The sequence below is a fragment of the Carassius auratus genome, unplaced genomic scaffold (genome assembly GCF_003368295.1).
Source record: "Carassius auratus strain Wakin unplaced genomic scaffold, ASM336829v1 scaf_tig00215067, whole genome shotgun sequence".
Taxonomy (NCBI): Eukaryota; Metazoa; Chordata; class Actinopteri; order Cypriniformes; family Cyprinidae; genus Carassius; species Carassius auratus.
The window spans coordinates 1-16,823 of NW_020527921.1; the positions used below are offsets into that span (position 1 = coordinate 1).

At 36.7% G+C, this 16,823-nt stretch overlaps 3 protein-coding genes across 3 annotated transcripts; all 3 read right to left on the bottom strand.

Annotated features, from left to right (window-relative positions):
• Positions 1-5,789: 5,789 nt before the first annotated feature.
• On the bottom strand, positions 5,790-6,704 carry LOC113093523 (odorant receptor 131-2-like). The gene has a single exon (XM_026259235.1). It carries the CDS (start codon positions 6,702-6,704, stop codon positions 5,790-5,792), a length of 915 nt encoding a protein of 304 aa, XP_026115020.1.
• Positions 6,705-7,710: 1,006 nt separating this feature from the next.
• On the bottom strand, positions 7,711-9,465 carry LOC113093525 (odorant receptor 131-2-like). The gene is made up of 2 exons (XM_026259240.1): positions 9,229-9,465; positions 7,711-8,430 (listed from the first exon to the last, which is right to left on the bottom strand). The coding sequence occupies exons 1-2, from the start codon at positions 9,463-9,465 to the stop codon at positions 7,711-7,713; spliced, it is 957 nt and encodes a 318-aa protein (XP_026115025.1).
• Positions 9,466-12,903: 3,438 nt separating this feature from the next.
• LOC113093526 (odorant receptor 131-2-like) lies at positions 12,904-13,836 on the bottom strand. The gene has a single exon (XM_026259241.1). It carries the CDS (start codon positions 13,693-13,695, stop codon positions 12,904-12,906), a length of 792 nt encoding a protein of 263 aa, XP_026115026.1. The 5' UTR covers positions 13,696-13,836.
• Positions 13,837-16,823: the final 2,987 nt, after the last annotated feature.

The following is a 16,823-nucleotide window of genomic DNA, read 5'->3' on the forward strand; positions in this document are numbered from 1 at the left end:
GTTTTTGCTGTTGACGGCTGTACTGCGTTTGAGCTCCGTCACTATATTCTTTTCATTGACTATTTTTAACTTAAAAATCAATTTTATACATCATTGTTTCCGTTTATATAACGCGTGAATATATCCTCTATTGTATTCTACAACAAAAACAATCAGAGCGCCTCGCTATCACTAGTTTTATTTTGATCTCCCGGGTCCGCTATTAGCTTTTAGCCAGTTAGCATCAGCAAGCGTGTTTGCTGCTAACTGCGCTTACATTGCTAATACTCTATTCTCACACATTACCACTGCTGTACTCACTGTTACTTGCTTTAATGGCGGATGAATGTCTCCACTCTGTGCAGCTCGAGCTCGAGGCCGTGGGGAAGCAGATTCGCGACCTGGAACAGAGGCAGGCCAGCTGAGAGAGCGGAGAGCCGCGCTGGAATCATCCCGGGCTGACGCTCACAAGTCCGGGGTAAGTATACAGCGTGCTGTTAACAGTCCCACCACGTCTACTCCGTGTGTTTCTCTGCGCAGGCCCGGTGCACCCAGGACGCGATCTTCCCAGATGTCCTTCACTGCGACGCCGGGACACCACGGACCCTGGGTGCATCCACAGCGGAGGACGCGAGCCGGGTCCCGGGCGACTGCTTCTCCCCCTCCTGCCTTCGAGCTCTCCATCCAGAACCGCTTCGCTCCCCTCCGCGAGACAGGACGCGACGCTGTGATCATCGGAGACTCCATCGTCCGACACGTAAGTGCTACGTTAGCCGAAGGTAAAGTGCACACTCATTGTTTGCCTGGTGCTCGTGTTCTCGATGTTTCTGCGCAGATACCCGCGATCCTGAAGGACGGCGAGAGCCCCAGAGCGGTCGTGCTTCACGCCGGGGTTAACGGCACCACGCTGCGGCAGACAGAGACGCTGAAGAGGGACTTCAGGAGCCTGATCGAGACGGTTCGCAGCACGACGCCCGCGGCGACGATCGTCGTGTCAGGACCACTGCCCACGTATCGACGAGGACACGAAAGGTTCAGTAGACTTTTTGCTTTAAATGAATGGTTGTTGTCATGGTGTAAAGAACAGAAACTGCTATTTGTTAATAACTGGAATCTTTTCTGGGAGCGTCCTAGACTGTTTCGCGCTGATGGATTACACCCCAGCAGAGTCGGAGCGGAGCTGCTCTCTGACAACATTTCCAGGACACTTCGCTCCATGTGACTAGTAAGACAATTCTCAAATAACCCATTATGATGAGTTTTGTTCTAACCGCTTAAATGCTAAAGGTACTTGCGCTGTAAAAACCTATTAAGACTGTGTCTGTTCCCCGGATAGTGAGGTCAAAATATAAATATAATGTAGGATCTAGAAAAAATCTTATCGTAATTAAACCAGAAAAAATGTAAAGTAAATGAACAAAAACAATTTTTAAAGTTTGGGCTCATAAATATTAGATCACTCGCACCAAAAGCAGTTATTGTAAATGAAATGATCACAGATAATAGTTTTGATTTACTCTGCTTGACTGAAACCTGGCTAAAACCAAATGATTATTTTGGTCTAAATGAGTCTACTCCACCAAACTACTGTTATAAGCATGAGCCCCGTCAGACTGGTCGTGGCGGAGGTGTTGCAACAATATATAGTGATATTCTCAATGTTACCCAGAAAACAGGATACAGGTTTAACTCTTTTGAAATACTTCTGCTAAATGTTACTCTGTCAGACATGCAAAAGAAATCTAATGTATCTCTTGCTCTGGCTACTGTGTATAGACCACCAGGGCCGTATACAGAATTCCTGAAAGAATTTGCAGATTTCCTCTCAGACCTTCTAGTTACAGTTGATAAGGCGCTAATCATGGGAGATTTTAATATTCACATTGATAATGCAAATGATACATTAGGACTTGCGTTTACTGACCTAATAAACTCCTTTGGAGTCAAGCAAAATGTCACCGGGCCCACTCATCGTTTTAATCATACACTAGATTTAATTATATCGCATGGAATCGATCTTACTGCTATAGATATTGTACCTCAAAGTAATGATATTACAGACCATTTCCTTGTATCGTGCATGCTGCGTATAACTGATATTAACTATATGTCTCAGTGTTACCGTCTGGGCAGAACTATTGTTCCAGCCACCAAAGAAAGATTCGCAAATAACCTGCCTGATCTATCTCAACTGCTAATTGTACCCAAAAATACACACGAATTAGACGAAATTACTGACAACATGGGCACTATTTTCTCTAATACATTAGAAGCTGTTGCCCCAATCAAATTGAAAAAAGTTAGAGAAAAACGTACTGTACCATGGTATAACAGTAATACTCACTCTCTCAAGAAATTAACTCGTAGTCTTGAACGCAAATGGAGAAAAACTAACTTAGAAGTTTTTAGAATTGCATGGAAAAACAGTATGTCCAGCTATAGACAGGCTCTAAAAACTGCTAGGGCAGAGCATATACACAAACTCATTGAAAATAACCAAAACAATCCTAGGTTTTTATTTAGCACAGTGGCTAAGTTAACAAATTACCAGATGCCACCTGATTCAAATATTCCACCAACGTTAAATAGTAATGACTTTATGAATTTCTTCACTGATAAAATAGATAACATTAGAAATACAATAGCGAATGTAGATTCTACAGCGTCTAACACTTCAGTTTCATCCATCGCACCCAAAGATAAACTGCAGCGCTTTACAACCATAGGACAGGAAGAGCTAAATAAACTTATCACTGTATCTAAACCAACAACATGTTTATTAGATCCTGTACCCACTAAATTACTGAAAGAGCTGTTACCTGTAGCAGAAGAAACACTTCTCAATATCATAAACTCGTCGTTAACTTTAGGACACGTCCCAAAACCATTCAAGCTGGCGGTTATCAAGCCTCTTATTAAGAAACCAAAACTAGATCCTAGTGTATTGGCAAATTATAGGCCTATTTCAAATCTTCCATTTATGTCTAAAATTTTAGAGAAAGTTGTGTCTGCTCAATTGAGCACCTTCCTGCATAAAAATGATATGTATGAAGAATTTCAGTCAGGTTTTAGGCCCCACCATAGCACAGAAACTGCACTTGTTAAAATTACAAATGACCTGCTCCTTGCGTCAGACCAAGGCTGCATCTCATTTCTAGTCTTACTTGATCTTAGTGCTGCGTTCGACACCATAGATCATGACATACTCATAGATCGATTACAAAACTATACAGGTATTCAAGGGCAGGCTCTAAGATGGTTTAGATCCTACCTGTCCGATCGCTACCATTTTGTTTACTTAAATGGGGAGTCATCTCATTTATCATCAGTAAAATATGGAGTGCCACAAGGATCCGTCCTAGGTCCCCTTCTATTTTCAATATATATGTTGCCCCTTGGTAATATTATTAGAAAATACGGAATTAGCTTCCACTGTTATGCTGATGATACTCAGCTATATATCTCAACGAGACCAGATGAAACTTCCCAATTATCTAAGCTAACAGAGTGTGTTAAAAATGTAAAAGATTGGATGACACACAATTTTCTCCAATTAAATTCGGATAAGACAGAGATATTAATTATTGGACCAAAAAACACTACACAGAATCTTGTAGATTACAATCTGCAACTAGACGGATGTACTGTTACTTCCTCTACAGTCAGAAATCTGGGTGTTATATTAGACAGCAATTTGTCTTTTGAAAATCATATTTCCAATGTTACAAAAACTGCATTCTTCCATCTTAGAAACATTGCCAAGCTACGAAACATGTTATCTGTTTCTGATGCAGAAAAGCTAGTTCATGCATTCATGACCTCTAGACTGGACTATTGTAATGCACTTCTAGGTGGTTGTCCTGCTTCTTCAATAAACAAGCTACAGGTCGTCCAAAATGCAGCAGCTAGAGTCCTTACCAGGTCAAGAAAATATGATCATATTACCCCAATTTTACAGTCTCTGCACTGGCTACCTATTAAGTTCCGTATCAGTTACAAATTATCATTACTTACCTATAAGGCCCTAAATGGTTTAGCTCCAGCGTACCTAACTAGCCTTCTACCACGTTACAATCCATCACGCACCCTAAGGTCACAAAACGCTGGACTTTTGGTCGTTCCTAGGATAGCAAAGTCCACTAAAGGAGGTAGAGCTTTCTCACATTTGGCTCCCAAACTCTGGAATAGCCTTCCTGATAATGTTCGGGGTTCAGACACACTCTCTCTGTTTAAATCTAGATTAAAAACACATCTCTTTCACCAAGCATTCGAATAATGTATCTTTTTAATTGTGAGTGTAGTTGCATCTGTTCAAAGTTGCATTTTTATTCATTAGCTTGGGTTAAACTAATTTTACTTTGTTGGATCAGCAGCTATGCTAATGATGTCTGTATTTTGTTTCTATGTTTCGCCACGGGATGTAACTAGGATTTAAACAAGCTCCAGTCTGGATCCAGAACACCTGAGAAGAGATGATGCTGACCCTCAGAGGACCCAAGATGATGCTAACCTTGAATCAACAAACAGAACTAACAATTATTGCTAAATGTGTGACTGAATCATATAATAACTTAATAATATTGATAGTTCATCGTCTAGCTGACTACGTCTTGTATTATTATTATTATTTTTTCTAAAATCCTGTCAAATGTGCACAAACTACTAGCTACTACTAAATATTGTAGAAACATAATTTTCTGTAAAGTTGCTTTGTAACGATTTATTTTGTAAAAAGCGCTATACAAATAAACTTGAATTGAAATTGAATTGAATTTTTCTTACCTTTCTGGACATGGACAGTATACCGTACACACAGCTTCAATGGAGGGACTGAGAGCTCTCTGACTAAATCTAAAATATCTTAAACTGTGTTCCAAAGATAAAAGGAGGCCTTACATGTTTGGAATAGGATAAGGGTGAGTTATTAATGACATAATTTTCATTCTTGGGTGAACTAACCCTTTAAAAAATGAGTCTGCTTTCTCCTTAAATGACAATTTAATTTTAAATTAAGTCATTTCTAGGTAAACTATCTCTTTAAACGAAACATAGCTGGGAAGTCTCAGTTATGAGCTATAAAAGAGCAACCATTGAGCAATAAAAAAATATTTGCAGTAATATTATAACATTAATCTAAATAAGTTCATCTAATAGTCCATATGACACTATGGGAAATGTACCCTGTGAATTTGTGGTGGACAATGACATTAGCCAGAGTCATTTAAAGCACAAAACAATCTGATCTGCTCTTCACTGCCCTTTCTTTGTCCTTGTCTCTAGGTACAAGAAAGTACAGCTTGATGAACTAAAATTAAAACCTTAAAAACATTTTTATTACTTTAAGTTATACATTATTTAATTTTCTCATTCGGTGTCTTTCAGTTTCTTTTATATACATCAAACACATACACTCAAAGCACACACACATTCATCAGAAAGAAGGAGGCCCAAATTTCTGTCTTGCATACCCCCCTTAAAACTGTTCATGGCTTCCCTGGGTTAGAGTTAAACTCCTCAGGACAGTAGCCCACCAGGACCATAGTTGCCTATCCCTGCTATAGGTAGACCAAGTACTTAAAAATATGACTTTAACTACAACAGACACTTATGCTTTGAATTTTATATTTTATACCCAACCTGCAAAACATAAAGGTTATCTAGACTAAACAAAATATTTCAGATCTTCATACCACACATCAGGAGTTAAAGAAGCCATTTAACAAATATCACATATATACATTCACACCGAATCAAATCCCGATCAATTCAAGTAAGCTTAATGTGAATATTAAACATATTGTGTTCATAGATTAGGTCACTCGTATTATCTGTGTCTTTTTGCAACAAAAATACACTTTCACACGCTCAGCAAATTGTTTATCTCTTAACCCGTAGATCAGTGGGCTTAGTAACCTTGGTAGAACATTTGAAAACAAAAACAGAATAAACAGAATGGTTGTTCGACTCTGAGGAAAAAGATCTACAAGCACTGTACTGAGGAGTGGGGTGATGTAGGACATCATACACAGTAAAAGCTGACCTCCGTGCAGCAGTATCGTGTTCCGGCCCTTTCTAGCAGACACTCGATCTGCACTCGCAGCGTTTGCTGCAGAAAGAACCTTAAAGTAGGTGACAATCAGTGTAATCCACACAAATAACAAATACACAACATTTGACACAGTATCATTGACTACATGTTGCCAGGTGTTGCGAATGATCACCATGTGACATAAAACGGCAGTAGAGAAAAAGCTTTCTGTACGAGTTGATAATGTAATGAATATATCACTGAAAGCCGGCACTGCTGACAGAATCCATATGAACCAGATGAGCATGTATGTCCTGCGAACTGTACATATTTGTGGGTGATGTAGTGGCTTGCAAATGGCGATGTAACGCTCTATTGCCATGCAGGCCAGATTCAGTGGAGAGTTCTTGGTGACTATAACGGTAACAAATAAAACAACACAACAAACTGAGAGACTGAAGGGACCTACAGCATATGTTGTGACTTGTAAGCCCACAGAAATGGACAACATTATCATGTCATTGATTACCAAATGGGTGTATAAAATGTATCTTGGGTCACTATAGAAAACAGAACTTTTGCAGAAGACAAGCACAAATGTCCCATTGATATAGTTGATGATTAGGCTGAAGACTACACTAATAAAGTTCTTGATGAAGGAGTCATAAAACTGATCTTTCTGAACGGTGCTGTTCATTATGATCCAGTGACCTGCAACAGCTGAGGAATTCCAGTGGAAAAATCACTTACAGATTTAGATAAGTACACTATCATTGGAATAATATGTTGTAGTGTCGCAGCACTCAATGTCAGTATTTCAGTTATCAGTATAAAGTTATACAAGCTCACTTAAGTACTGTATACAATGCATGAGCATTATAAAACAACATCAATATTAATTAGATAATGCTGAAGCGAAAAGAAATTCACATGTTCCACAAATTTGATGACTCTGAAATTCATAAACTGACCTGCCTTATTCCTATGGCCTCTGACCTCAAAGAAATGCATTATAGCCTCTACTGTATTTATCCCTATGATTGTGCAATGGTTGTGCTCTCTGAAGGGCAAACTGAACAACTGAGGATTTGTGCTGAATTAATGAGCTCCTTTAAAATGACGCAAGCTTGATCAAGGTTTACATGACCTCGATGCTTTTTTTTGGGAAGTTTAAATTACAATGTCCTGCAAAGTGACCTGATAGACTGCATCTAAAACTATTCCAAACGGTAATTCGGGTTTTAATAGGCTGTATAGTATATGCAGTTTCTAATGAGTAACCTCATACTGCTTCAGAAACTACAAGGAATATCTGTACTTTTAAAATCCATGTAAAACCGGAGGGCTTTTTTATTTCCAGTTATAGCAACTATAAAATGTGCTCATACACATACATTTTAAATAATTTATTTTACTATTTTAAACAAATTTAACTACCCACTCTTATATATTATTATAAAATCTTTATAAACTGTATAGTTTCGATAGTGTTTATTAATTTAGCAATATGAAGGACTTTTCAAACAGGTCTTTCATTTTTAAATACACAAATTATATTTTGTTCTTCTGAATCATATTCAAACAATTTCTTCAAATGTCATGTTGCCTGTTAAAATGAAATTTTAGATTTTTGAAACATTTCTCTACTCCAGAAATCAGCGTCACCTACAAATCATACATGTGGAATCGATATGAACAAAACATCATCCAGGCTTATGAGAGAACTGGCTGGCTGGCTTTAGTTTGTGTGCTTTAGAGACAAAGCACCTGAGCCAATACTTGCGAAACTTCTCATCCCTGAATCCATAAATCATAGGACTGAGAAATCGTGGGATTATGTAGACCAGAAGAAAATTAACATAACGGATCTCTAGGCCGTACATTGGAAACAGTTGTATGAGCGGAGCCTGCATGGACGGCACGACAAACGCCAGCATGCACAGCAGCAGCTGAACCCCGTGGAGTAACACTGTGTTACGGGCCTTCTTGGCTGACACCAGGTCAGTGGAGGCCGCACGGGCCGTCAGCATGATCTTACAGTACGTATAAAGCAAAGTCAAGAAAACAAAAGAGAAATACACACTATCAAACACGCAGTTCTTGTAATAAATCGAACGGTCTTGGAATAGGAGGGAGTGATCACAGAAAATGGATGAGTGGAAGAACACTGGTGGTTCTTTGGCCACGGTGATGAAAAGATCAGTAATGGGAGGGGTGAGACTCAGGAGGAATATGACTCCGATCATCCACATGGTCCGTGTGACAGTACAGATGTGGCTGTAATGGAGGGGGAAGCAAATGGAGATGTAGCACTCCAGGGCCATGCCGGCCAGGATGAGCGGGGTGGAGCGTGTGGTCGTCACAGCGGTCATGATCAATGGACAGCAGGCGGATGCCAGAATCTTTGAGAAGGCATAACTCACCTAGAGCAGGAAGAAAAGAACACAAATGACATGCACAATGGAAATGATATGGTTTCATTCTACAATCTTTGTGCTTAAACATAATAAAGTCAAGTTTAGCATTTTTGTGGTATGAATACTAAATACTAAAATACTAAAACTAAATATAATAGTAAAAAAATCGATTAGATATTCATTAACAAGGTTTTTTTTACGTTTTTTTTTTTTTTTTTAATTGGGGAGTGACAGTAATGAAATTTACTACAAGAGATTTCTATTTCAGATAATGCTGATTTTTTTGAACTTTCTACTCATAAACGATGTATAACAAAAATATAAAGCAGCACAACTGATTTTTAACAAGATGGAAACAGTTTTACTAAACACTAATCTAAAAATAAAAAAGTAAAAATGTTTTTTTTTTTTAAGTTAAGTTTTCCATTTTAGTGGTTTGAAAATTGCTGCAACAAATGATTAAACTTTCTACTTTTTTCTGGGGGGTGGGTAATAATAAGATAATAATTAGAAAAGAGCAGCAGATCAGCATATTAGAAAGAGGTCTGAAGGAAACTGAAGACTGGATTAATGATGCTGAAAATTCAACTTTGCATCACAGTAATAAATGTATTTTAAGATATAATCAAACGGAAAACTATTATTTTATATAGCACTTCACTATATACAATGTTATCTAGTTTTACTTGAATATTTAAAATAAATGCAACATGCTTGATATTTTGTATCCAATGCAATTGTGTTCAGGCATTTCTAGGTGTCCTTTAAATCATTTTTGGCCCTGTATTTCATCTCAATACTAACCACATACAGGGCGGTGACCAGTGTCAGTTGTACGCCATCATTAATGACCATGCAGATAAACATGATGTAACGTGGATCTTCATAGAAGAAACTGTGCTTGCGGAAAGTGGACACCATACTGCAGTTAAGGATACTGAGTGCCAGCCACACAAGCATGGCCACAATGTTTTTAGTGAGAGCAGCGCTGAAGCTGTCCCGTGGTATGGCATTCAGAAGGATCAAAGTGCTGGAGTTCATGTTCTCAACCTGAGATGATAAAGCACACATTATAGACGCTGTGTACAAAACTACACACAATACAGTAAAAGCTACACATTCTTGCATTGTACCATTCATCTTTTACTCAGTAAAGCTTACTACAGTCAAAGGCACGTAATAATGCATGATAATGATTTGTTATAGAGCAGTATGGTTATAAAAGCAAGTAATACCTAAATGCATATGCGTATGCAAAGAGACACTTTTTCTATTGCTAGAGCAACTGCTGCACAATTACATAAACATGAACACTCAAACAGATGAAAGATCCTGTAAAGATTTTTCCTGAAAGAAATAAAACAAGCATGACTTGTAAGGCACAGTATGTCTCGGTGTAATGTTATTTTCCAATTTGCTTTATTTAAGATATCTTGCCTAAGATATCCAATCTTACCTAAAATGCCTCCCGCCCTGTCAGAAAGTCCAGGCCTGTAGTAAATCTTATAGCGTATGGGTGTGATATAGCTATAGGTCAGGGCAGCTGATTGGAGGATGCACAGAAAACTCTTCAGGGGTTTGGCATTAGCACAGTTTTGATTTTGATGAGGAGCAAACTAACACCAACACGCTTTCACTCACTCCCAACTCATCACATACAGTCTTGACGAATGGTCAGGACCCCTTTAATGTTACTTTTCGACATGCACGGTATTCCATTGCTTTCAGTTGTTTGCCTTATGCGTCAGATCAAGACACATTTAATGGTTTGTATGCCTTTGTAAAAATATAAATAATTTTACATTAATACATTGCTAGACATTTTGGAGCACCTAAACACACACCCTAAACCTACGACCTCTGAAAAATATAAAACAAGAAGGCCAACTTAACCATTAACAGTACTGTCACAGGTATTTATTGCAAAAACTGACCATTGAAAAGTAGATTTGGAATGTTTTTTTTTATTTTATATATATAATACATATATATATATAATATATTTGTTACTGTTGTTAAAGCCTTTTAAATCCTGTGTTTTATATTGATAGATGGTTAGATAAAGCGGAAGGGGTTGGTTTACATGCTCATAAATGTGTAAACAGCGTAAGGTATATAAAATAGTTGCGACTGTTTACGTTGAAAAATCACTCCCCAACATACAGTATATGCAATAATGGCAAAATGAATATTACCCAATATATAATTTAATCAAAACGATACAATTCTTAATATGCCTTTCACGTCTGACACCAAAGAGTTTTTATTTCAAGCAATGATGGACAATGCACATCAAAAATATTATGCTAAAGGGGCACCCTGTGCATTAAAAAGTGATACCAAAGGGTCCTGAACAAGCTTCAGTATGTGACAGGTTGGGAGTGAGAATGTGTTGCTAACTCATGTGAATTTGGCTGTTAAATATGCTTGAATATATGTTTTTGGCTGTGACTTAAATGTTTTGGACTTTGTGTTTTTATTGTATCTTACCAGTAAAATACAATGCTTTACTATATAAATCATGTATTTTCTTTCAAAATTGTCTATATACAGTTTCAAACAAAGTCATACTATAATTACTTATTTATCTATTACTTATTAAATTCTCATGAGATCAGGCTGCTGTTAGCAAAGGCCTTCAATGTTTCATATTAGGCCATATATAAATGTGACATACAGGAAATGTTTTATTTTTATTTTTTTATTTATGAACTGTTAATGACTAGCTACTAAATGCTGGATTGTTTTTAAAATGTAGTAAAAAATGTTATCCCAACAGCTGGGTTAGTCCATATTTCACCCATCATTAGAGTGTATTGAATTTTATTACATATATATATATATATATATATATATATATTTATATATACTATGTTTATTGTTTACAATTTTATTCCCTAAGGGCAAGATTAAAAAAGCTATACAATTTAAGAAACAATTGCTAACATAATGCTTCCATGTGCTGTAAACAAAATCAAATGTATTATTTTCTGGTTTGGGGTTATGATGTAGATACATACCCATCGATATACTTTTTATCACAATGCTTTTGATTGTAAAACAACTATCCAGAAAAGAAGACATGGAGCAGAAATCACTTCAATTCCAGTCAAGCTGTCAGCACTACAAAACAAACATTCATAGTTAGCACAGAATGAATGATTAGAAATAGAACAAGTGTACGGAAAAATGGCTTCTTTATACAAAAAAATTTGACTGCAAAACTCACTCACTGTCTGACAAGCATCAGTGAAGACAACGAAGCTTTTTAAATGCATGCACACTCTGACTGTGGATTATGATGTATGTTACGTCATTAGGGAAAATATAGAGATAAAAAAAAAGTAAAAAAAAAAAAAAATGCTTAGAAAAATATATATGGGCAAAGTACAAATTTAAAATAGGATATAATATATCAGAAAAGGCCTAATTTTAGGGGGCATTTTTCTAAGGACTTCATAATTCTTATTTTTCCGATATACATTTCACTAAGCTTGTGTTGTTTGTTTTTTATTTGCCCCAGTAACATAACTAATGATATTTCCATAATATCAATTTATTGATAGTGCCGGGGCATTAGAAATGTTCCTGTTGTGATCTGGCTCAGGGGCATTGGACTGGGGGTAAAACCAGTACTGATTACCAGGGCCCCAAAGGAAGAGAGGGCCCTTGAAAAGTCTGGAATATATTTTATTTTTTATTTGGGGGCCCGTCAGGACTGGGCCCGGTATCTTGTTCAACGCCCCTGATCTGGCTCATCATGCATCTCATCTCTCAGGTGCGTTGCACAAGATCCCGGGCCCCCATGGCCACCCTGAAAATATCCAGGTAAAATAAAATATATTCCAGACTTTTCAAGGGCCCTTTCTTCCTTTGGGCCCCTGGTAATCAGTACTGGTTTTACCCCCAGTCCGATGCTCCTGGTTTCTCTTAGTGTAACCAACATTACAGATCATATTGATGAGAAAACACAGTTATTAGATATCACATGGTATGTGATCCGATATGTGATGAGAGATTTACAACTTATCATTTATAGTATTTACACATCCACAGAAAATGTGTTAGATTTACTATGTCAAAGCTGAGAAAAAAAGGGTAAATTGAAACTACTGATTTAATAATGTATGTGTTTCCACTGACATTTTTTATGCTGGTATATGTCTGAGAAGTTCATGTTCAGCTGCAATACACTCTGAATAAGCATTTGTTTTTGTTTTTTACCTGTTTATGCAAAAAAGTAAACACTTCCTGCAAAAGATCTTATTATCTTCTGCAATTTCCCACTTTAAAAAGTGAGCAAAAAAGATCAAATCTGAATGATAACTAATTAGATAACTAATCATTAGATTTCAGTGTATTAATTGTGCATGTAGTTCAGTATATATTTATTATCTAATTTTTCAAACAAATCATATTCATCCTCAGATGTTGCTTTAAAAGTCAACATTGCCATCACATCATTTTAATAGTGAACTTTCACATGGATTTATTAGAAACTTTTGGCAAATTCCCACTGGGTTGGATGTTTTGGAGTTTTCTCCTCATCTTGAACATTGTACACAGTAAGTATCTTTTCAAGTATTTGCAAAACATTTGATCTCTCAAGCCGTACACAACTGGACTGATAAACCTGGGCATTATCTGGATGACTAAATAGCTTGAGAATCTCATATCTACAATAAATTGTGGAAACATTTCTGCCAGCAGCCTGTCCAGGAAGGGCCCGATAAACGTCAGCATGCACATCAGAAGCTGGATCCCATGTAGGATGATGGTACTCCGAGCTTTGTGAGCATCTGAGTTTGTGGCCTTTGCAACAAACATGATCTTCAAGTAAGTATACACTATAGTGAGCCACACAAAGGTCAGGTAAATGATGTACACAACATTTCTCTTATCTACTATATATGGGTTATCAAACACGTAATCTCTGATGCAGGGGATGCTGCTGTAGAAGAAGATTAGAGGTTTTGTAGCCAACAGGATGAACAAGTCTGGTAAAACCTGAATGGCACTCAGGACCCAGATCAGACCGATAAGGGTGTATGTTTTACGTATGGAACAGATCTGAGCATGACGTAAAGGGTTGCATATGGCTATATAGCGCTCTATAGCCATAGAAGCGAGATTCAGTGGTGTGTTGAGAGTTGTGAATATAGCACTCATCAATAAGACACAGCAGAAAGAGACATTGAGAGTAAACACAGTGTAGCTTAAAATGTGGAGGGTGACTGCAATCATCAGCTGAATCATGTCATTGAACACCATGTGAATGAAGAGAATGTAGCGAGGGTTTCCTTTGAAGATCTCATGCTTGATGAAGGTGTGGACGAGCGTGCCATTGATATAGTTGATGGAGATGCACAAACCGACCACGATCACATTCCTAGTCACCGCTGAGCTAAAGCTGTCCCTCTGATACTTGGGTTGTGTGATGTTACTCCCTAGTGAAATGTTCATTTTTTTGATAGCACAGCTTTCAAAAAAAAAAAAAAAAGAGAGCAATGAATATAGGAGGTTTAACGATGTGCTTTAAGATAACTAAGCTAGAAAAATGTTATTCTTAATGTAATATTCAGTTGCATCAACAAATTCACATCTAAGTGAGTCACATAAAGATCAGTTGTCTTTGCAATCATACCTCGGCAGCTGCTCCAGTCTGGTGTGAAAGGAAGCTGATGAGTACTTCATTTTATACCATGTGATTTGCCTCTTTGGAATTGAGGTCGGTCTCATCTTTGCGATCCTAAAGAACTGCGCATGACAACCTTGTGAGATGTCAGAAGAATTCAAACCATGTATTTGTGCAATCGTTTAACTATAAAGGGCCACATATCAAACTTGATTGAGGGCTGTAGGTTGCAAGAAAATGCTGCTTTGTATCCAACTGTATGATAAAATGTCAGATAAAAAAAAAAATATTAATCAAATTCCTTTACATTCTCAACATTTTAATGCAAACAAAACAAAACAAACTAAATTAAAAAAAAGTTTAAATACAAAGTGATATATTAGAAATGAAGATATGCTTCAATGGCATTTTTATTCCTGTCAAGGGTCAACCCTGGTTTGGGCATCTCTGCTTTAGAGAAATATACTTTGCGATTGGCATGACCTGGCCAGGGCAAACTTTTAACCTGGAAATATGGTTATAGCGTGTTCAGTGCTGACAGATGCTGCAGTTGCTCTCTCTCCACTGAAAGGCATTCACAAGTGGCTATATATTCAGCTAAAAGACAAGCAACATACAGTAAAAAAAAACAAACAAAGAAAAAACCTTCAGATCTTATAGGACATGTTTTACTGAAAATTTTTCTCATTATCCAAATTTCAAAGGTCTAAAAACAAGTAAACATTATATATCCACAACCATTCAAGTTGTGATATTAACATCCAGACCACTATGACTTTTGAACCATTTTCTTATTTTAGTGTTTACTGATAAAAAAAAAACTAAAACAACTAACAAAAAAAGAGAGAAAAAACTATGCACAATTAATGCAAAATTACTGTAATCCCTGGATTTTCTCTATAAAATCATTTAAATTAATAATTAAAATTAATAAGGACATTGCATTGCTCCAGTTGCTCACTGTCTAATTTGTCCTCGTTAAATTAAATACATTTAACATCATCTAAAAAAAAAAAAAATTATGTATATATATATAGTTTGGGGTGACACTTAAAGGGTTAGTTCACCGAAAAATGAAAATTATTTCATTAATAACTTACCCTCATGTTGTTCCGAACCAGTAAGACCTCTGTTTATCTTTGGAACACAGTTTAAGATATTTTAGATTTAGTCAGAGAGCTCTCAGTCCCTCCATTGAAACTGTGTACGGTATACTGTCCATGTCCAGAAAGGTAAGAAAAAAATCTTCAAAGTACTCCATGTGACATCAGAGGGTCAGTTAGAATTTTTTGAAGCATCGAAAATAAATTACAAATAGCAAAAACTACGATTTTATTCATCATTGTCTTCTCTTCCGTGTCTGTTGTGAGAGAGTTCAAAACACAACAGTATAGTGATATCCGGTATCCGTTTTCTTCAACCGGTTCATTGAATCGAACTGTCCGAAAGAACTACTGGTGATCCGAAAACTGATGCAACCGGTTCGTTATCTGGCTCGGCTCAGTGTTCCTCTTCAGTTCTGTTTTCACAGCAGTTCAGTCAGTCTACTGTTTGAGTAAATGAATTACTCCGGGATATTGGTTTGTTTGAACTCAGAGGGAGTGTCAGCCACATTAAAAAAGTTAACAGCTTAAGTCATTTGTGCATTAATGCGTATTAGAGATGAGAACCGTTTAAAACAATTCAGTTCGATTTCTTGAACTGGTTCAAGAAGATCCGGTTACATCGAATGATTAGTTCACGAACCGGATATCACAAACTGCTTTGTTTTGAACTCTCTCTCACAACAGACACGGAAGAGAAGACAATGCTGAATAAAGTCGTAGTTTTTGCTATTTTTGGACCAAAATGTATTTGCGATGCTTCAACAAATTCTAACTGACCCTCTGATGTCACATGGACTACTTTGATGATGTTTTTCTTCCCTTTCTGGACATGGACAGTATACCGTTCATACAGCTTCAATGGAGGGACTGAGAGCTCTCGGACTAAATCTAAAATATCTTAAACTGTGTTCTGAAGATGAACGAAGGTCTCACTGGTTTGGAACGACATAAGGGTGAGTCATTAATGACATAATTTTCATTTTTCTGTGAACTAACCCTTTAAGACTGGAGTAATGATATTTCTGCTGAAATTCAGCATTTCATCGCAGGAATAAATAACATTTTAAAATATATTAAATTATACAGCTGCTATTTAAAATCGTAATAAAATTTCACAATTTTTATTACATAGTAATAGTAGTTCTTGTGTTTCTCTTTCCTTCAGTGATTCTGCTTGTTAACAGCAGCTGTTTATCATTAATGGTCAATCATCATATAATTATTTTAACTCTAGCCCTGCTTCAATGCTTCTTTAACACTCTGTAGTGTGGAAACACATGAACAGTGTGGGACTGTGAACTGTTCCATAAATCTTACCTGTTTCATTCACGTATGCCTGACGCATATAAGTTTATTGATTTATTTTATGTTAAAACAGTGTAAAACATCTAAATGGATGGAAAATTGTTATGTAATTGAATTACATAAAATGCAAATTTAGATTTTTTATTTTTTTTTTTGTGAACCCTGAATGCAGCCATTCTAAAAATCATTAGAATGGTAACATTGACTTTTAATGTATTTTATTTTGGTTTGACCAAATCCATGATTATGATTCAAATTGTCTGTTAAATAAAGTTAACCTCCTAATATGGCTCTAAACTTACATCGCTTCATCTTCACTTCATCTTCATATCACACATCTGTCAAAAAACAAA

Coding starts and splice junctions, on each gene's coding strand:
- LOC113093523 (XM_026259235.1), bottom strand. CDS start 6,704: ATGAACAGCACCGTTCAGAAAGATCAGTTTTATGACTCCTTCATCAAG.
- LOC113093525 (XM_026259240.1), bottom strand. CDS start 9,465: ATGAACTCCAGCACTTTGATCCTTCTGAATGCCATACCACGGGACAGC. Junction 8,431..9,228: donor TGGTCACCGCCCTGTATGTG/GTTAGTATTGAG, acceptor TTCCTGCTCTAG/GTGAGTTATGCCTTCTCAAA.
- LOC113093526 (XM_026259241.1), bottom strand. CDS start 13,695: ATGGTGTTCAATGACATGATTCAGCTGATGATTGCAGTCACCCTCCAC.